Source organism: Taurulus bubalis, assembly GCF_910589615.1.
Source record: "Taurulus bubalis genome assembly, chromosome: 5".
Taxonomy (NCBI): Eukaryota; Metazoa; Chordata; class Actinopteri; order Perciformes; family Cottidae; genus Taurulus; species Taurulus bubalis.
Genome location: NC_136593.1, coordinates 8,475,790 through 8,498,021, shown reverse-complemented (window position 1 = coordinate 8,498,021; position 22,232 = coordinate 8,475,790). Strand labels below are relative to the sequence as shown.

At 40.0% G+C, this 22,232-nt stretch overlaps 2 protein-coding genes across 2 annotated transcripts; both read left to right on the top strand.

Moving 5' to 3' along the window:
* Positions 1-1,294: 1,294 nt before the first annotated feature.
* On the top strand, positions 1,295-17,680 carry cers5 (ceramide synthase 5; the record flags this gene model as incomplete). Its single annotated transcript, XM_079217642.1, has 10 exons — positions 1,295-1,467; positions 7,083-7,188; positions 8,154-8,284; positions 8,613-8,670; positions 8,836-8,886; positions 9,783-9,875; positions 12,110-12,238; positions 13,082-13,188; positions 14,469-14,625; positions 16,437-17,680. The coding sequence occupies 10 exons, from the start codon at positions 1,295-1,297 to the stop codon at positions 16,599-16,601; spliced, it is 1,170 nt and encodes a 389-aa protein (XP_079073768.1). The 3' UTR covers positions 16,602-17,680.
* A 1,826-nt stretch (positions 17,681-19,506) lies between these two features.
* bcdin3d (BCDIN3 domain containing) lies at positions 19,507-21,078 on the top strand (the record flags this gene model as incomplete). Its single annotated transcript, XM_079218049.1, has 2 exons — positions 19,507-19,710; positions 20,398-21,078. The coding sequence occupies 2 exons, from the start codon at positions 19,507-19,509 to the stop codon at positions 20,947-20,949; spliced, it is 756 nt and encodes a 251-aa protein (XP_079074175.1). The 3' UTR covers positions 20,950-21,078.
* Between the last annotated feature and the right edge of the window lie 1,154 nt (positions 21,079-22,232).

Below are 22,232 nucleotides of genomic sequence, written 5' to 3'. Positions count from 1 at the left end.
GCAGGGATGGATGCCGTACAGTCATGGGACTCATCCCTTTCAGCGAGGGAGGAGAGACTCGCCTTACTTCCTCAATTCCAGTCCTCATCTTAGGGCGGCAGCCAAGACTTGTCAAGCTGTCCCGTGACCACCATGAAATACAGGAAGCTGGGCTGCATTGCCTTCAAAATAAAAAAAAGGAGTCCAAAAGTTGAGTCTTAGGTCTTTGACGCTTGACTTGCATGTCAAAATCATAGGTCAAAACGTGCAGGTCTTACAGTTTGTTGAATGTCCAGCTGGATGTCGGAGCATGGCATTTTGCCTTTTTTATTTAGTTATTTAGTTATTTTGAATCTACGGTCAAGTCTTTGAGCATCTGGCCTTCACGTCTTGGCCACACCACCACAGTCCGACACAATTCAATTCTTAAGTTGAGAAAAAGTCACAAATAAATATTGTAAAACTCTTAAATGAACAAAACAGTCCGAATATATTGAACCCAATCATAATATGTAAATGTATGGAAGCCCATGTCCGCAGGTAAAATGCAAAAATTACGAGATAGAAAGTCATAATTATGAGAAAGGAAGTCGAAATTTCATGTCACGGCCATACTTATATATATTGTATATTTGGAGCAATGCATAGTGCACTTTATACACTGACTGTGCAATACTGTCATCACATTTTTGTGCCTTATTTTTGTGCAATACTGTTACTATATTTTGTGCCTTATTTTATACCTTTTATTGTAATTCTGTAGGTTAGTAGGACCCAGCAAAATAAGCATTTCATTGTACAGAGTAGCTGTCTGTTATCTATGCATATGACATTAAAAATATCTTGAATCTTGAAATTATGCGATAGAAAGTCAAAATGATGAGGTAGAAAGTCATAATTATGAGATAGCAAGTCGAAATTATGAGATAAGAAAGTCAAAATTATGAGATAGTAAGTGTGCGTGCGCTCATCATTTCAACTTTATATCTCATAATTATGACTTTATCTCATAATTTCGACTTTCCATCTCATCATTTTGAATTTCTATCTCATAATTATGACTTTTTATCTCATAATTTGTTTCTTTTACTGCAGAAATGGGCTTCCATATTATTGGTCACAAAGTTGAACGTGGGGAATCTTATTTTGAAAATGAGAACCGGAAGTCGTAGGTTTTCCACACATTAGTGCTGTAAAAGCCGTCACGCAAGTGGCCTGGGGGCAGGAGAGGCTTCCATCAAGTTTCACACCTCCTCTTCTTCCAGATAAGAAACTCATTTAATTTAACCCACCGGGGTCTGGGACACTGAGCAACATGGCTGCCTTTTCAGCCTGGTTCTGGAACGAGAGGTTCTGGCTCCCACACAACGTCACCTGGGCAGATCTGGCAGACCCAGCTCCCGGGGTGGAGTACCCCAAAGCTGGACACTTGTTTGCGGCTTTCCCGCTGGCTTTCGGGATTTTCGCCTTCAGGATACTTTTCGAAAGGTTTGTACTCGCTGCTTATGCCGGGAATTTTATTTAAAAAGTGAGGCAAAAACTCCCTAAAAGTACTTTTAACGACGGAGTGATGGGTTTGCTAGCGGTTGGTTGGTCAACTAACATCTTTTGATGTGTGAGGGGATTTCTTTTGTCCAAACTACACCATTTCCTCACGTCAGCTACAGTTCTGCCCACCAAATAATGTTCAAAATATACAGATATGTATTTTCTCAACTACTTTAAAAGGCACATGGGTGTTAGAAATGTCCTTTAAACGTCGTCTCGTGAGGCTAGCATCACGCGTGTGTAACCCCGTTACAACTCAACCGGCCCACTCCTTTCTTCTCAAAACTCCCCAAACTCTCGTCCTTTTTGTTTTGGTAACGCCAGACCAGTCTGGTCTTCATTGACCGTTATTATCCAGCCTGTTTTTGTCTATAGCTGCTTTCACAGGGAGAGATGATGCTGCTGCTTCTGTACTGCTGTGAAACCTCCACAGCTACTTATCACATGTAAGGTCAAGGTGTCCATCCGGTCCTGTGCAAAGATGGAGCTGTGTGCAAAAGTGGAGAACAATGCAGTTAGTGCACACACACACACACACGCTCACACTCACACTCACACACACTCACACACACCTCGGGTTGGTGCACACTTGATGGGAGCCACCTTGCATGGCTTGCTACACAACCAAGCGAAGATGTCATTGAGGCTTTATTTTTTGACAAACAGAAGCAGTGGATTTATGTAATGAGTTTTAGCCCTTTGTTGCCTGCGCCTCTCTCTCGACACAGATGAGTGCAAGCTTATTTCTACAATATGAGGAATGGAATTACACAGACATTTTTGGGTACCGCAAGCAATTGATGGATGTCAGTCTGGTGTCACAAACAGGGCAGACGCATTTGTCGGATTCTTCAAAAGACGTCACAATTCCTGTCTCAAAACAAAAGTGTTGGTGTCTTGTTCAGACTATTGATTTGGGAATGCCAGATGTGACGGAGGTACTAAAGATCATCTTGAGCAAAACCCATGAGGTCCAGTTCATCAACAGCTGGCATGAAGAAAAGGCTCTGCTGCTAAGTTTTATTAGTCTTATTCTATCAGTGTGCGGACACTGACAGAATAGGAACAGCAAAACTACATTTCCTCATTTGTTGACTGAGACTTTGATTGGATGGCTTGCTACATTGGGTTTTATTATTTGTGTAGCCATGTGCGTTGAGGGAGGTTGTGTCTGTTTCCTGGAGCTTCAAGATAAAAGTATCAAAGGACTGTTGCTAGATTTGACTGGATTTGTCACTGAATAACTTTCATTCTTTCACTGCTTCAGTAAACAACTGCTTTAGTATTTGGTTTGCTCAGTGTTGAAGTCATTTCAAGGTCAGAAAGATACTCTATACATAGAAAGTATTTGATCCGTATAGCCCTTCCCCATTTTTTAGTGTGCCTGTGGTTAAACAAGCTGTAAGTATCGTTGCGTATAATGAGGAGACGGTACACTTCCATCTCCTCCTGGCAAGGTGCAGCCCTGCTTTCACAACTGCTCATTACCAACGTTTATATTGTACGTCAACTGCATGGCTGTAAAAAGTGTTTTGATCTCGGTGATCTCTGATGATGAAGAGCTCGGTAATCATCATTAGCTAATTATCGTTGTTGAACTTTTTTTAATGGTTTTCTATAGTTTTCTGTTGACAAAGAGAACCGTACGAGGACTGAGCCTCCGCTGTAATACATCACAATGAATCGGGTAGATCACAGGAGATGACTTGTTGTCATTCAGGTACGTTTTCTAGAGTCGGCCCTTATAGCTTCTAACACATCGTCAGGCTTCCACTGTTTTAATTTAGACATGGTCAAGTGGCTGTTAATAAAGAGCAACCAGATATCAAAGGTGTCTCCGCAGAGTCGTGGAGGTCTTCATTGAGAATCTCACGGAGCTGAGCCACCTGTCTCAGGTGTCGGAGCTTGACCACATGTCCCTCTCCAACACAAGGCTGTCCGCGAGGAGAGGACGATCCACAGCGATGTCATCAGAGAGCGTTAACTCTCTCAGTGTCTGACACTGACTCGCTCATTCATTTATTTATCCGATATAAACATCACACCATGGCTTGTGTTCGTACTCTGCAGAAGCTAAACAGAGGCTTTGTTGATAGTTCACTTAATCAGAAAGAGAACCATTTATTGTCCTGGCGGGAGGTGCATCACATTTAATATTTAACAAGAAACAAAAAAACATTGCAAACACAGTGCAATAAATGGGGGCATGAATATTTACAATTGAGTCTACAGTAGAATTTAAAGTTAAAATAAAGTGCATGGAAAAAAACAGTTTGTGTATATATACTGTATAACACACACACACACACACACACACACACACACACACACACACACACACACACACACACACACTGAGCTCACACACCTCCAGTAAGAGGGGCAGACATTCATACAATCACACACTCATGAGTCTGAGATGTGATTGGTGTGTTCTCTCAGTCAATTATTTTGATAATCGCTTTAGTATTTTTTTTCTGCAGAAATGCCAAACAACTTCCTTGGCTCCAGCATTTCCAATGTGATAATTAGATGTTTTTTGTCCTATAGGAAACAAAATATATTTTTTCTCTCCTTGCCTCAGCAATTATAATGCAACTATTTCCTTTTTTTCTGACTTTTTCCTCAAACAAACGATTAATTGATTAAACGATGATGAAAATAAATGTCAGATTTCCGTTCTTCACCTTTGAACAACCCCCCCTTTTTAAAGAAGCTTCCCGAACAACTTCCACTGTTCATACACCTTTTATTACACTTCCATTTCATCTGCTATTTCAACTGCCTTCAGTATTTGTATTTCGACTGTCAATTCACTATAATTTGAAACGTATGAAAATGTAGCCTTTTCTAGTTGTAGTCATGCTGTCTTCGAAGCCACAGAACCTGCTTGTTTATCTTTCTCAATCTTTGTTTTACAGTCTTATCTTTGACAACTGCAGTCTGTCATAATCCACAAAAGATCATTCTTTTCGGTCAGTCCGGAAGAACAGTTACGCATACGGTGGAAACCTGAGAGTATTGGATATCTTCTTCCTCAATGTAGTTTATCAAAGTCTTGCCTTTTCCAGCCTCGTTCCTGAGACTTTTTTTTTCTTTTTCTCGCACATAATTATCAACCGCGTCTGCAGGATTCCCCTTCTACCTGATTAATACGACGGCTGTCCTCAACAACCCAAGCAGGCTCCGCCTCTTCCAGACCAGTTTGTACTGGTGTTTGATTAAGATCATCACGTAGCTCTTGGCAGTGACTTGATGGGGCTGTCAGGCTGTTTTGTGTGTGCAACTCTTGGCCCTTGGCCCTTGGATCTGAGGAACGGGAATGTTTTTGACGTTGGACATAATTCGATCAGCTTGCATCTCTCGCCCCTTAAGTGTTGCTCATTAAGTGTTTTATGCTCACAGTGCAAGTAAACAGTGCAAACTAAATTACTATGTAGATTACCCCTCAGTAATCTTTCAATGACAATATGCTACATACAGTAAAACCAACGTATCCAGTCTAACTTCTGTTTTGGACCAGTATGTGAAGTAAAACTGCTCTTTAAAGGTCATTTAAAGAACCATGTCAAATAAAACGTTGCTTAAAGACACATGTAGGTTTAAAAGCATTTTGTATTCTTTCAACCTTTAGGACACTTGCTAGATTGGATGGTTTGGAAATGATTTAATCGGCCTGTTTGACCTTTAAACATATCATCGCTCTAAAGGTAACTTCAGGGCAAACAGAAGGTGGTTGGAGGTAAAGCTGCTTATTACAGGGAGACGATAATAAAACAGGGAGGGCAAGAAGTGTGAGCGGTTTTATTTCAGACTCGAGGCATTGTTTTTTTCTTCTTCTCATAATGGAACAGGCGATTTTGTAGTGAGCGTCAGATTCCTCACCAGCAACCATCACCGCTAAGACAGTCCAGGTTTCAACATTTCAAGGATTCCTTTACGGTTCAATACTGGCTCAGTATTTCTTTAAATAATGACTTGGCACAAAACTGATCACATCTTCCTGATTTGATGATCGACTGACTTAAAAAGTAGCTGAACGCTGACAAGAAGAGGCTCAAGACTGTCAACAGTAGTTGACAGTCTTGAGAATAGTTGCACAAATTGTTGGAAGAAAATCACAAAAAGCAGGGTGAGAATGGACACTGTAAACATGGATGCACATTATTTCTGGGTCTTGAAGTCATGTTTTCCTATTGCTGCTATTTGGAGCCTCTACCCAGTCCACTAATTGTTTCACTCTGGTCTTTCTGGTTTAAAGTCAATACTGTCAAATGATGGTCACATGTCTTTCTGCATTCTTCTGCAAAGTGACTGGTTTCACTCTTCTTGCCCTACATTTTTCTCGCTATCTTTATTTGTGGAACTGTGTGAATGTGAAAGGAAAACCAACAAGACACCCAGAGCTTTAGAGCATTTCGTTAGACACTTCTGCATCATATTCAGCATCATATTCATCATGTAAATAACAATAAAATAAACCCAAGTACACATGTTAAGCAACAAATGAAACACATTTGAGATTGACCCCGTAGACTCTGAGCTTGTAATAATGCAGAACAGAACTACAAGCAGGGGTCAGACAAGGTCATAATGTTTTTCCTCATGAAGGACGCATCCTCCTGGGGATTTTAAGAACCTCCCACTCAGCAAGGTCATACTGTTTATTACCCTTTTATTAGATGTGAGCCAGCCAGACTTATGCAGCACATTAACTACGTCTTCCGTCTAAGTTTTCCTGTTGAAAACACGTAACGCACACAGCTACTCGGACTACTTGCACAGCCAGAGAGAGACGGAGATGAGAGAGGGAGAAAGTGTTTGTAAATAACATTTGAAAGTAACCAAACTTGACCTGAGCCTGAGGATTCAAACAGCTGATGTAGTGGTGGTAGCTCTGGCACTCTAGTGGTTGCTTTGTTGGGCGGCACAATATTTAAAGGTGCCCTGTGGCGTTTTCTTGTAAACAAACAAGTTATGTTTACGTTCAGTGTTTCTCACCATGAATAAGCAATGTATCCTTGAGGTCTCATAAACATGATGAATGCATTTCCTTCTTCACAAATCATTTGCAAGGCCCGATATTAAACCTGCTTTGATAACAAACATGTTTACTAACAATATGTCTTCTTTCCTTTTGCCTTACCCCCACCTGTCGATCAGTAGAATAGTGCGACACCAATTGCAGGAATGTGTATCGCTCCACCTTTGTGCATGAGACAAACAAAACGATGACCCACTTATAGAAAAACAGCTCTGTCGTGCTACTCAAGGTCTAAAACTCCTCGGGTTACCTTTTTAACTTTACAACAAAGAAGCTGTAAGTCATTTTGATGTGTTGACCAGTCTCTGGTCTTCCACTGATTTAATATTTTTACTGTTGAGAATCTCAAACCAAAAACATGTTCACAATGTTACTCTTCTTTGTATGCGTGAAGAAGGAACCCTGTTTATCAGTCTGATCACAGATTGAATGCTATTTTAAACTTGGGCCAAACCGATTTTTTTCAGCACGTTTTAACAGCATTGTGTAACCATTCATCACTTTGCCACAGGTTCATTGCCAGCCCCTGTGCCCGGAGTCTCCACATCCAGCCAGGCATTGGACGAAGAGCTCAGCCCAATGCTGTGCTGGAGAAAGTGTTTACATCCATCACCCAGGTTTGGCTTCTTCCTCCCTTTTTTAAAGAAAAAGCATTTGTGTACTGGAGTTTCAGTAACTGTTCATATCATCTGACAACTCAAAGACAAATCTATGATTACAGAGCGTTAAAACATATTTTGCCTCCCCAATACAACACTGTACTCCATTACATTTGGGTTTAGTTACTTGGAGAAGATGGATGTTTAGGCTGATGTGAGGCATCTGTTTTCACTTGGTTTTAAGGCTGTGGGACCTTTGTTGCACATTACGTTACATGGTCTTGACAATAATACTCTTAACTTGCTAAAAAAAAGCGTGTCTCAAAAGTGTTTTGCCTGCAAGATTTACAAGAATGCATATTGCTATTAAACAATATTGCTATCAACCACAGTGGAGGAGAAAATAAATAGATATATGTATCGGCTTCATTAAAACAGTATGGAGCCGTCCTGTCTTCAGTCACACTTTACATTGGTAACCATTGGTAACCATTGGTACCATTTTTTATTCTACTGTTTTCTTCTGTGAATAAATTTAGATTAAATCAAATGTAAATAGTCTACCCTTTAAAACAAACAACATGTCTCAGACATCATAACATAACATAAAATATTACCCTAAACTACAGTCCACACTCTCTAAGACCACTCTCCATCTCTCATGAAATCAGATGCAAGAGCTTAGTGGAAACTAAACGGTTGTGTGATTTAAATGGAGGCTAGATCCAGACAATGAAACATTTATGAAGTGTTTGTTAATAATTAAATTATGAGCAAGATGAGGGATTTAGTTTAGACTACATTCCACTGAAGAAACTGAACTGGAGTTCAGACACGTATGATGACAGTATTGTCAAGGGCACATTTCTTTCCCAAATGAAATGCTTCCTGATGCTTTTTGTATTTGCTGACCTGGCATGCTCCCATTGAGTGTGTCATCTTGAGAGATTAAAGCACACAATTGCAATTCGCTTGTACTGTAGGACCCAGACTCTCGCCATCTGGACGGCCTGTCCAAGCAGCTGGACTGGGAGGTGCGGAAGGTCCAGCGCTGGTTCAGGCACCGCAGGAACCAAGATAAACCCAGCACGCACACCAAGTTCTGCGAGAGCATGTAAAGTTAATCCCTGTTGTGTTCCCCGTTCACCTCTCTGCAGGCTTAAGCACACAATGGTTGATTTCTGTGCAGGTGTGGTGTGATGTTTGCTTTGAATGTATGTGCATGAATGCAGACTTTTAGTTATTTATTCTCCAAAGGCTGTTTATTGTTCGGACTTGGATTTAGATTTCAAATAAGAATCAAGAATCAGGTTATGTTAGAATAAGGATTGTGGCAGGTAGGGGCGAGTAGATGCATGCCGTATATTATATTTAATATGTGCTGATTCTCTCTTAAACCAGCCCTATGTTCTGGACCATAATTCCTTCTTCTTTACTTGTAGGTGGAGGTTTACATTTTATTTGTGCATATTTACCTATGGGCTCCGGTTTCTGTGGCAGGTGAGCACACGTTCAGATTAAGTTTGTATTAGAAGCGTAAACAGGGGAGGTTGGCTTTTGGCATTGTTTGTTCTTTCATTGATCATATTGTTTGATTTGCTGGGTATATTTCCAAAGATAAAAGCCTCAAGGATTTGTTGAACTAATATATATCTTTTTTTTTAGTGTCCTTGGATGTGGGATACACAACTTTGCTGGTATGGTTATCCTTATCAGGTATGATACAGATCTAATTTGTCTCTATATAATCTATAATGCAATCAAATACAACAACTACAGCCTCATAAAGTCCCTCTACCAACTACCACCAACTACCAAATATAACCAACAAAGTCAAGAAATGAACTTGTATTGCACGGCTATTGGTTTGCATGACTTTGTACCTAATGAACTGGTGCCCAGTTATCCATGAAAAGCCGTGCTGAGTCACTTTATACTCCAGTAAACGGCACAGAAGAACTATTGTCATAGTCTCTGTGCTTTTACGTCACTGCCTTCTTCCTGTTGTATAAACGATAACATAAAAAGCAGTCTGACAAGCTTAATCATGTAATTGTCTTGTTGCAGATATACTGGTATGAGTGTCACAGACAGGCCCACTGGTAACATTTTCATCATATACCAACTTAAACTCATGTTCACGTTCAGGTTACAGCTAAATACAGTTAAAGACGGAAATGAGGGATTGTATAGACCAGTTTAAGACACAATTTAGACACGATTCACTGGACAGCATCTCCGGCTTGATTGATGAAGTAACTTTGAACATCACGGTGGTTCACTGGGCCAAAATGGGATGTCGTGATGAGCACAGTGGTGGTCACACGTCATTCTTTCACTCTTAATGCTGTGGGATAGCCAGTGCACTTTCTGTTCGAAAATGCTTTTAAAGGTGCTTTATTCCAAATTCAGAACATAAATATGATTGAGTGATTACCTCCACTTACGCAACTTCATTGTTACTCCACTATATCTTTACATAGCAGATCGTTGTTTGCTGCTATATAAATGCTCTGAATTTCAAATTAAGCACCTTTTAAAAAAAAAAAAAAAAAATACAATTCTTATCTGAACTGACTCACTGAACTTACCTCACCTGTCTGTCTCTTCAGGTCATGACTCCGGGTCTTTACCACTACTATGTGACCGAACTGGCCTTCTACTGGTCTCTCATGTTCTCCCAGTTCATCGACATAAAGAGGAAGGTGAGCGGAACAACGCTGTCTCTGTTAGATTAGACCACAATGGACTAATCACCCCCCTCAAACAACCCTTGTGAAACACTCGTTAATCGGTCTACTGTTCCTCATTTGTCAGTGGCGTAAAATATGTGTCCATGTGTGACGCAAATCTTTTCAAATGTATGCAAATAAGGGCATCGAGATCAATTTATGGAAGGTCACATGTTTGTGTCTTTTGGGAGGGGGGCCGGGGCTCAGCTGGTGCTGCTCTTTCTGTGAATGCTTTGTATTTTCAGCACGAAGGCACCCACTGGCATGTGATCCCAGGATGGAGCAGGCCTAACTCTTTTAGAATTAGAGAAATTCCTCTGAATGCCAGCGTATTAGAGCTGGGGTTTGTGACATACGCTTGCCTTTAAATGTTTGCGATGTCTCAACCAGCAAATATCTGGAAGGGGAAGCAGGAAAAGTAGGTCAGTGCCACTTGATTGAATTAAGAGTCGAGCTGAACGCGAAGAGGCAGCTAATGGAGCTCCTGCTCAGCAGATTGTTTCACTAAATTTGTGTTTATCAAGCTAAAATAAATTCCTCTAAGCCTTTCTTAACATTTACCTTTACTCGGTTTGGTTTCTTTGTGATAACTTTACAGTTAGCTCCAAGCCACAAAGGTAGTGAGTAAATATGCACGTTAAAAGGTGTTGCTAGACAAGCAAAAGAGCCGGTATTTATGCAAACAGAGGCGTAGTGTACATATTTGAACTGGTCAACAGAGGAAGATTGACACATTTTAAGGTCTTTTTCGAGAGATTCTCAAAGTACTTCTATTTGTAACTTGAGTGTTTAGCTAATACATCACGGTCCAGCCTGAACCGTGGGGAACATTTGTATACGTTGATCCCCAGAGGGTAAATACAGTTGTTGGAGAAACACAAGGACAGAAATAAGAACAGACAACTTATAGAGTAAATAATAAGAGGTATATGAAACTAAAATAATCATAGAAGTGAAATTAGGAATGGTAACATGAAGCAAGTGAATGACTAAGACTGAATAGAGAGTTGGTTGGAAATATGGAGCAATAAAACCTCAACTTAATATATATATATATATATATATATATATATATATATATATATATATATATATTATATCTGTCAGATGCACTAGTCTCCTGTCTTTGCTCTTAAATTCCTGCACGTGTGTTTGTCTTTTTACTCTGTGAATCTCTCACTTCTATCGTCTCTCAGTCAGTCTGGCTGCAGGGATAATAATAATAATTCAATCTTATATAGCGCTTTTCTAAATAACCAAAGACGCTTTACATATTGCAGAGACAAACGGAACAAAACAAAAAATAGAAAGACAAAGGAGCAAACAAAACAAACAAACAGAATTTTTTTTGGTAAAAATAAATAAATCCAGCACTGCCTGTTTCTGTTCTCTCTGAAACAGTTGAACTTTTAAGAAACGATGATGATGAAATTCAGAGCATATTATCGTTGTTGTTCATGCCGGTACAAGAAGTGACCCCACAGCGATCATGTGACAGGAATACATAGTTGTAGCATTAATAACGGTGAGATGTGTGTGGCTGAGAGAGGGCATGAAGCAACATGTTTATTATTATTTTTAAATATCTTTCAGCATTTAGCTCATGCAGAATGCTGCAGCCAGACACTTACCATTCAACCATTCAGTTGTCTGGTGTCAGCAAACCTTTTACGTCCACCAAACACACCTCCGGTCCTTGGTTAAGGGAAAAGATGATTGTGTCTGTTGTCATGGCTCCCACACAAAAAAAACTTTGCGTCCACCATGACTCCTTTTGCATTTCCACTTAAGACATTTCTTTCATACATTTGCATCACCAACAAAGCTGCTGCCATTGATTTACATTTCCTTAACTTTGTAGATACAGCTATTTATTATGTGTAGTTGATGACAGCTTATGTCTTGAATCTGCTGTGTGTTATCGTGATTATTTTTATTTTGAGCAGAACTAAATGCTTTGTGTCGTGTATGAGGGTCTTCATCGTGTATGAATCTTCTAGTTCACCGGGATGCAGACCCCCCCCTACTCGTCAACTTTTAACTCTCAGTAGCATTTCCTTTGTAGCACAACAGTCAATGCCCTCAATGGCAAAAAAGAGAAGTGGGATTTGTGTAAAAAATACACTCCACAACAACACAAGTAAACTATCTGTGTACGTGTATGCTAACTATCCCTCCTTCTTTCTCTCTCCCTTTTTTAATTTCAGGACTTCCTGATAATGTTCATCCATCACCTGGCCACAGTTGGCCTGATCAGCTTTTCTTACGTCAACAACATGACGCGAGTCGGGAGCCTCGTGATGTGTGTCCACGATGCCTCAGACTTCCTGCTCGAGGTCAGTCAGACACAGCGATCACTAGTGTTGAAATTATGACACCGTAGCATGTTTTAAGCAACTAACTAAAAATCAAATATACTGTACTTCACTTTACTTCTGGCCATTTTTCGGTTATAGACAAACTGTAACTGATCCTTATTATTATTATTATTATTATCGCTAATGTGCTGATGCATTAATACTGAAGACAATGAACACGTGACTGCTGTTGACACAGTTAAGCCTAGTTCATGGTTCTCCGTCAGGAGCCGTCGACGCGACGCAGTCGTTGAGCATTCGCAGTTCTGCGTCGAGGGAACGCGTTGCCTGCAATTAACCGCCATGCCGCCAGGGGGGTGTGGCTGTGTGGTTTCAGGGGTTATATAGGGGCCGAATCCTTTTTCTTCCGGTCACAGTAAACAATGGCGTCCAAGTTGGAGCGGCTGCATTTGGAGTTGGAGCTCATCAATATTGAAGAGCAAATGCTTATATAATACTTATATTATATTGCTTATATTGCTTATATTGTAGATACGCCGTCGACCTGACGGAGAAGTATGAACTAGGCTTCAGTGTTTGGTTTCAACTCTTGCATTTACAACACTACAGTTTCCTCTTGGGGTGTTGCTCACTAGCCTTTTGCTTCACATTGCTTCAGTTGTTTTCTTAAACAATGGAGATGAAATCTGATAATTGTTTAGCCTTTCCAGTCACTTCCTCTTGGTTGAGATCCAAATAGAGCCGTGGTATGCGCCCAGGAGTTCAAATAGAGTTGATGGGGAGACAAAAAAAAAGAAGATGCTCTACATTAAATTGGTAATGAACTGTTACTGAATCTGTTTTTTGTTTTTTTTCCAACAGGCAGGTAAACTGGCCAACTATGCCAAGTACCAGCGCTTGTGTGACTTCCTCTTCATTGTGTTTAGTGCGGCATTCTTCATCACACGATTAGTTATTTATCCATTATGGTGAGTTCTCAGTTACTCTCAACTTGAGACTAAATATACTACTAAATATACTAAATAAACTACTCTGCCAGAACATTTATGAATGTGTTCATGCACAAGAGCTCATTACAGCATTTTTTTAAGAAATAACCTAGTTGGCTGAGCTCAGGTTGTCAAATGTGTGCATAACTGTCTTTGAGCTTCGCTTTTGTAAGAACATGCTCGCACAGAAAACAATGTAATCCTTCATAATCTGTTTTAGATGCACGGACAGAGATTGCCAAACTCTATCAAGGCTGCAGGGTGTTATTCAAATAAAAGTCAACATTTCTAGTCTTTTATTGACAAATTGTATTCATTTAAGTAATTTTTAATCCATCCATTATCATCATTTATTAATTGAGTGAATGTAGGATATAATTCATTGTAGGTAGCTAGTTAATGTTACCTTAATAACATTAAGTTGACCACTAAATATTTTTTTGTTTATCAAAACATAAACATTAAAGCTCAAATTAGCTGATGGCTCGTTAGGGATTACGTAACCAACAAATAATAACGGCTTTTTGATCATTTTTCACTTGTATTTTACACAGTTGATGTTCATCTGTTGCGTTTAAACTAGCGCATGTGCACATCTGTCGGTCTGCATGGTGATGAATTCCAGTCCATATCCTGTAGCTGTACAGTAGTTAGTAAACATTGGTCAGCTGCACACAACCTGTACTTTACAAACATAGATAAACCCACCATTAGCATGTTGAGAAACATTAAACAAAGTGATGCAACTATCACCAGATGGTTAATCAGAGGAGGCGCCTGACAGCTGACGGCTTCGTCGTCATTTGACTTCCTAACCAGAGCACTGGTTAAACGTTGGTTTGGATAGCAACTGTTCCTCGACAGAGACCTGTATGTCTAAGCGAGCTCAACCTCCAGAGAGTCGAACAATAGGGAACCTATCATTGACGAAAGTAACCCGAGCTGCTATATTCAGTGTCTTAGTGTGGATGAGTGATAAAGCTAGTGTTGCCGCTGCAGCTACCTGGACTGAAATCCATACCTCTGCTGGGAGAGGTGGGCCTGCTGATAACCTTCTGTCACTCAGTCGGACTTAAAGGAAGACGTGACCTCACCGAACATTACGGTTGAGCTGTGTTTACCCGCCTGATTGGATGCCAATGGCATCCAAATGGGTATGACATTGTTTACGTTTTATAATGGGCCTCTTTAGAAGAGGTTAATAATGTGTAAAGTACAGCTCGACTACCTTCACATCTATTTGTCTTGTGGTCTTCCAGGGTCCTGAACTCCACTTTGTTTGAGAGCTGGGCCATAGTCGGGCCGTACCCGTCCTGGTGGCTCTTCAACTTCTTACTGCTGGTCCTGCAACTGCTGCACATCATCTGGTTCTACCTCATAGCCCGTATAGCTGTGAAAGCTATGTTGCGGGGCAAGGTGGGTCACAGCAGAGGCATTACTGAGAAGTACTGTAACGTAGAGCTGAAAACAGATATTAGACTTCTGGTCACACAAAACGACGATTGAAGATTCATTAGATTTCTCAATGTTTATTGACATTTTGTTGACCAAATAAATTATTTCCTTTATTTTCCTCATTAGATGCAGCCTTACTGTAATGCTTCTTACACGTGCAAGCTCTCCTTGCACAAGAGCGATTTTGTTTTCAGCTACTAGAACCTGCAAATACTCACTTGTTAAGTTTTCTGGTGAGAAAACATTCTGTTTCTCTTCAGTGTGGTTTTTTTTTTTTTTTCATGAAGTTTAATGCAGTTCAAACTATCCAAAGGGCCCTAGATACAAAACATATTTTACAAATATATTTCACACAATTTTTATCACTTGTCTTCAATGTTTATGTGTCAGCAAAGATTAACAAAAACAACGACTATAAAATAAATAAACCAAATAAATACTTGTTTCGGACCAGAAGGTTTACTGAGCTGTACAACACAACAAGCTATATTGTTGGTGATTAATTATTATATATATTCGCCCAGCTGTCCCTGACTCTGTCTCGTTCTCTCTGCAGACGCGGGTTGTTTCCTCCCTCTGGAAAGAGAGAGGGAGATGCCGTCTGTCTGTCTGTCTCCGCTACTCTCTCGCTTCTTCTCCATTTGCTTTGTCCACTTGAAACCTTTACCTTCTCTGTTTCTGGCTGTAAGTTTCTGTTGACTCCCTCCGCTGTGATTCCTTTCACACATCTTAAATTAATCCGTCCTGTCCCTTTCTCTACGGATTCAGTTCAGCTTCAGTGGGTCTAAAATTGGACAGCTGTTGCGGTTCATCAACGCTCAGATTTAACAGCTCTTACAAAGGCGGCAGTGAGAGGAGTGTTGTAGATTATAAGTAATGCGGTAATAGTGGCGTGAATGTCAGGTCCTTTTTAACGGTTACTCATCAGGCAGGAGAGTGATGACATTGTCCAGCACCACCCCCGTGTGGTTATGACACCAATGATTTGCATGGATAACAACTTTGTGGGGCTTGAAGCTACACGATGAAATACACCTGTCATTAGATGAAAATCATTGGTTCCCAACCATGCACTTCTGAGTTACTTAATACTAATAATTAATAATTGTATACTACTTTATTCTATCACCACATGTCAGAGGCAAACATTTTAAATTTAAAACAACATTTTTATGTCACTGTATTTACTTTGCATATGAAGATTTAAAAAGCCTGCAATAAGCATGTACAATACAATTCATCACTGTACAGTAAATTAAACCAACAATATAATACAATTTTGAAAAAAGCTCTACAGCATCCATCTCCAATATTAAAATAAATCTTATGTTACTGCATTAATACTAATGTAATGTCATTTTGGCAGGAGTTTCTTTCTAGACTTTGAATATTTTTTGTTTTATTTGTAACAGTATTTTTTAAAAAAGTAAAAGATGTTAATACTCATTATTTGAATTTGTAATTAGCATTTGGTAAAAAAATATATATTATAGTTGTTTTTTTTATCAATACACCTCATCTACAATTAGGGGAAACATATCATTCACTCTTCATTCACTCAACTCCTATAAAACCCACGAACCTCATGTTGTGTCTGTAAAATAAAGTCACAACACAGCATATGCCAAAAAAATGAACTTCACAAATTCCACTCAAAAGGACTAACATTAAGTTTATTTTTCTTTAGCGTGTGCATTATTTTCTCGAAACTCTGTCGTGCTTATTTCTGTCCAAACAATAATATCCCGTTTCCTCCTCCATCTGCCTTCAAGGTGTGCAACGATGTACGGAGTGACATTGAGAGCAGCTCAGGCGAAGAGCCCGACACGCCCACAGAAGGCCTGAGGGCTTTTTCTCATTCTCCCAAGGGAGAAAACGGCACCAGGAGCCACTGTGTTGCTGCCAAAGACGGAGTGCAGAACCACAGCAGCTGGTGACAGGAAGCTGGGAGCCCCCTGCAGTCCGTCCCTCACAACGTCTTGTGAGCTTTGTCTTTTTGACATTCCCTTGACGTCCAAGGCACACACACACACATACTGTATATACAGTCTGATCACACTGACGACGAGTGGACACATGACGAGCTGACGATGGATATAAAAGACACTGACATCTGCTTTGAAGAGCCCTGTACTGACTTGTACGACACAACTCGAGATGACGTGTGAAAGCTGAAACGATATCAGTTGAAGAAAGTTATTTGCGTAGTCTTATTTCTTAATTGATGGGATTTATTTTGTGCCGAGTTTGGCTGCAGTTGTTTTGTTTCAATGTTCTCTCCCAGTTTTATTGGTCAGATGAACTTGTATTATTTGTGTTACTGTTAAATTTACACTGGATCACAAAGGGTAGAAAACACTACTCTCTGGAAAGTTGTTGCATTTCTAATCTGATGTTACAGTAGGTATTATACATATTTAACAACTGTCATAGCTGTGTTTTGTATCAGCTATTAAAGAAGGGCACCTACTGTGTGTATGATGAGCAGAAGTACACACTTTAAAAGGTGAACAGCAGCAGTTTCTGTCTTCAGTGATTTATTATGGATTTTTCCTTTTAACATTGTTTGGCAACTTTGACTTAACATTTTTCAGTTTTACTGTTTGTGTTTTTTTTACTAATTCCTCTGAGATTAGATGTTTATGAAATTGTTTGTCACTGCCTACAGAAGTATCCAGGTATGAGGGCTATATTAAATGTCTGGTATCATATTCTCACTTGAGTGCCTTGTGAAAAAAATATATTTCCAAATATATTATGTTAAGAGGCCGTACTTGTTGCAGTCCTGTTCGTAAATACAACATTGCTTTGTGTGGTTAAAGGCATTTAATATAATACAAACATACAGCCATCTTCACTCCCGAGACTCACAATATGGATCTTACACAGGCCATTGGAGCAAATATGTTATTTGTTGATTGTGTGGGCACACATCACACTAAATCACTTAAATGTCCTGAGACATTCACATCTTCATTGTTTAGCGACGGCAAAAAAATGGAGGAATGGGAAATGTCCACATCTGTGCAAAAACTAGAATACTCCCGCTCCCCCGATCAGTCATTGATGACTTCAAGATCCTGGTTCTCTGCTGCCAGCTTCAGGGCTTTCTGCTTCTGCACAAAGCGGTATCCTCGCAATGCGCACAGGTAGCCTCCGTAGGCCGTCAGCAGCATCATCGAGGCGGAAAACGTCCGGTAGCCGATGTCAGCCAGGCGCTTTCCAGACACCATGATGAGGAGGAGGATCCTAAAAAGACACCAGGAAGAGACAGACCGTCTGAGCAGGTTCAGCAGCAAAATAAAGCATCTCTGACTACTGGCACCTCTGACTGATGGCAAGTGTGACTAGTCGTGGCACTCCTGTGACAACTACCGACACCTAACTACATGTAAGGAGGAGTGGCGATATTATTTGACTATTATTTGACTAAATAGTTTTAAATTATATTAAAAAGGATGATTTATTTTCATTATGTTAGCCGATTAACTGTCTATAAAAGTAAATATTTGGAAAGGCTCAATGTTGTTCCTTTTTGTTTCAAAAACCAGCGATATCATATATAAATGATAAACAAAAGTGCAGGGAGGTTGCTCGAAGGATGTAGATAGAGAACGGGGGCTGAGTTGACGCAACTAAATTCATAAATATGATTTATGGCAGCTGGGTGCAACAATGGGTGCTCCCAGGAAATGTGGGTCCACACACCGCATCAAACCTGCTCACCATTTAACGCTGTACTACGTTTGTTTTATTGCAAAACTTTATTGTATACGATGCATTGATGAGATGGGGCTACTTGTGTGGTACGTCTGACTCAACGTTGACGTCCATAAAAAGTGAGCTACTTTGTTGTCTTTTTTTACTGCAAGCGCGCTAGCAGTCGGTCACCTGTCGTTACATGCATACAGTGTAGTACACTATTGTATCGACTTCTAAAAAACTCACGTCTTTGTCACGTCTCTTCTTATAGCGAATGATTAAATCTGGTCTCACCTTTTAATTTAAGAAGCGATAACAAGCACACAGGTTATTGTAGCTGTCCTCAATGTCAGCACACCGACTGGTGAAGTCAAAACGCAAGCGAGCTAACGTTTCGTAAGGTACGGAAGCTCAGAGGGGACACAACTACGAGCAAAGTTGCACAGCGACACCTACTGACCGGGAGTACTTCAGTACAGCTTCGCTAAAACTATGGATTGTCTAACCTGGTGGTATTTGTTGTACATTTTGTTATCTTGTATATATTTTTTTTGTGTATTTTAATGACTAAATTATTACTTATGGAAGCCCATTTCCTCCACTGTGAGAAAAAAAAAAGAAGATCCTAGAAGTCATGAGATAGCATCTCTATTGTGACTTACTATCTCATGGCTTAGTATCTCATAATTATGACTTACATAATAGTTACATTTGATGTTAAGTATGTTTGTGATAATACGACAGTGCTTATGTTAATCTGGTCATGGTATGTTGGTTTGTTCTTACTTTAAACGAAACAAAATAAGTCTTACACTATAATACAAATATCAAAAAATAAAGAACTGCCTCTAAAAACAACCATTGAACTTTCGCCACATTATGTCGTCATGATCTGGTGGCACGGTGGTTATTATATTGGCTATCTAACTTTTGTGGTTACTACCTGTAGAAACAAAAATGTGTGAACAGTTGTCGACGTCGGCCATAGGTTATATACAAAATAATGGAGATATTCAAACATCTAATGTTGCTCTCTCCATTCATTCAAATCGAGCTACACGGAGCTGGAACTCAGTCGGCCCTCCTCCACTGCAGCCCACTGTTTCCACCCGGATGTATTTTGGAGGCGCACACCTTACAATGGCAACATGTTCGACTAGTAGCGTAGCTGAGGAAGAAATAAATGACCCAGGAGCCGCTCCCTACGGCAACTTCATAAACTATTACACCTTCAATCCTCCGGAAAACCGCCTGAGCCTGATCCCCTCAACTTTACTGCAGGATTTAGGTCACAGCGACGGCCAGCAAAGCACCCTGCTCCTGGACGTCGGCTGTAATTCAGGGGTATGTGGCTCAAGTACTGCTTAAGATGCATCTTCAACTGTTTGGATTATTCTCCACTTGGTTTTCTCACGTTTCGACAGTATCAGATCTAGTGTTTAACTCAGTTTTCATGATCAACACTCGAATATCTCTTGAATACACATTCAGTAACTACCTAAGTACATTTACTCAAGCATTGTACCAATTTTGAGGTTTTGTATTTCCATTTCATGCTACTTTATACTTATACTCCACTAACGTACATTTTAGAGGGACATGTACTTGAATCCAATACATTTGCGTCATAGCTTTAGTTAACATGACTTCTACTATGCCATTTCAGATCAATACAAAATATAATCAACAAATTAGTTACGTTGTATTGATATGGATTTAAGATACCCGACAGTGTATAAAGTAACCCAACCTTTACCAGCACCAACATTAGTAATGCTTACACATTGCCAATTATAATCCAATTATATATTAGTTTGAAATGGGCCACTCATGTACTTTTACTTAAGTAATATTTTGAATGCAGGGCTTTTACTTGTACTATAATAGTATTTTTACACTGGAATTGCTTCTTTTACTTCTATGAAATATCTGTGTACTGTACACATTTGCCTGTGATACATATGGTGGTCAAGCATAACAGTTCATCTTCAAGATGCTGTCCTCACTGTTCTTTCTCCCTGTGAATGGCAGGACCTGAGTGTAGCCTTTTACAAGCATCTGGTTCAGGAGCCTATGAGCCAGGAGGAATCGGATAAGAGGAAAGTTCATCTGCTGGGCTTTGACCTGGATGAGCTCCTCATTCAGAGGGCTCAGCAGAATAACCCTCTGCCCAGCAGCATCTCCTTCATCCCCCTGGACATCACTAAAGACACCGACCAGCTCCAGGATTACCTCGACCAGCACGACGGCTCCCACTTCCACCTGTGTCTGTGCCTGGCTGTCACTATGTGGGTCCACCTGAACCATGGAGACGCCGGCCTGCTGCAGCTGCTCTCTCGCCTGGCCTCCATCAGCCAGCATCTCCTGCTGGAGGCGCAGCCCTGGAAGTGCTACCGCTCTGCAGCTCGGCGGCTGAGGAAGCTGGGCCGCTCAGACTTTGACCACTTTAAGACCCTGAAGGTCAGGGGGGACGTTGCCGAGCATGCCAGGGAGCACCTGGAGAGAAACTGCGGCATGGAGCTCATCCGGAGCTTCGGCAGCACTACATGGGACCGCAAACTGCTGCTTTTCAGAAGGAGATGAGACTGAGAAACGCCAAGAGTTCTTATCTGCTGCTGCGGACACACGATCAGGAAGAGCAAAGAAATCAACATGGGGAAGGGGAGAAAAGAGGTTTTTTTTCTTTTTTAGATCAACATTAATTTGCAATGATGACGAAGTATTTAAAAAGTTACTTTTCAATAAAGAAAAAAAAAAAAAAAAAAGCTGGTTCCAGTTTTACAATTGATCTTTGGGTTTTCGTTTTCTTGGTCGGACAAAACGAACAAATTGAAGATGCCGCTTTGAGCGCCGGCAACTGCTGATCTACATGTATTATATATTTCCTGATATTTTGTAGACAGATTAATCCATTATGACAATTAGGGCAGCATTTAAGTTATTGTTTTGTCTATGTAAAGAATGTCCATCAGTTTCCAGAGATTGAGCCTTCAAATATATTGTTCTGTCCAACCACCAAAAGCCAAAGATACTCAGTTTACAAATCATTTCTAAACTAAATAATACAAAACAGGAAATCAGCAAATCTTCACATTTACTTCATTATCAAAATGTATTACTAACTTGACTCATTGCAGTTCTAGAGTAAAGGACATTTAGAACGTTTGTGGCTAAAAACCGTGAAATACATTGTTTTTTCCCCCTCAATAAAAACACTGACGTGTGTATGAATTAAAATGTTTAAAAAGATAACCAGCTACACAACCATGTACTTTATGTTTACAGTCATTAACAAACTACAAATCAAAACTAGAGCACAATTTGTTCATTTTCATCATTTTAATTACAGAATACTAAAAATAACATTACATAAAATGTCTTTTTAAAAGAAACCATTGAATATTACAAAGGTTGTAAATTTTGTAAAGTTAGGATATAAAATCTTTGAACAGTGGTGCATAATTGAAAAGAAAAATAATTTTCATAAAATGTATATATTAACTGTTCTACTACATAAAAAATGAGATGGACACAAATCGCAGACAGACGAGATGAGTAGACACCGCCATTACCGCAGTGAGCTCTCCTCTCGAAGGAAGAAAGACTTGAGATGCACAGCACACCACAATCAGCTTAAGTTCTCAAGTTATGTCTATGTTCAAAAAAAAAAGGGGGGTTACCATTTACAACAGGAGAGAACAAACAAGCTCGAGAGACTACAAAAAGTGACTTGGTGACTGCTCCCAATATTCACACATCTCGATGGGTAAAAACCCGACTAAAACTGGCCTTGGTTCCATAAACACAAACCGTTTTCCACAGGTTTAAGCTGTACAAAAGAGTTGCAAAATGTCGAGAGACCTCAT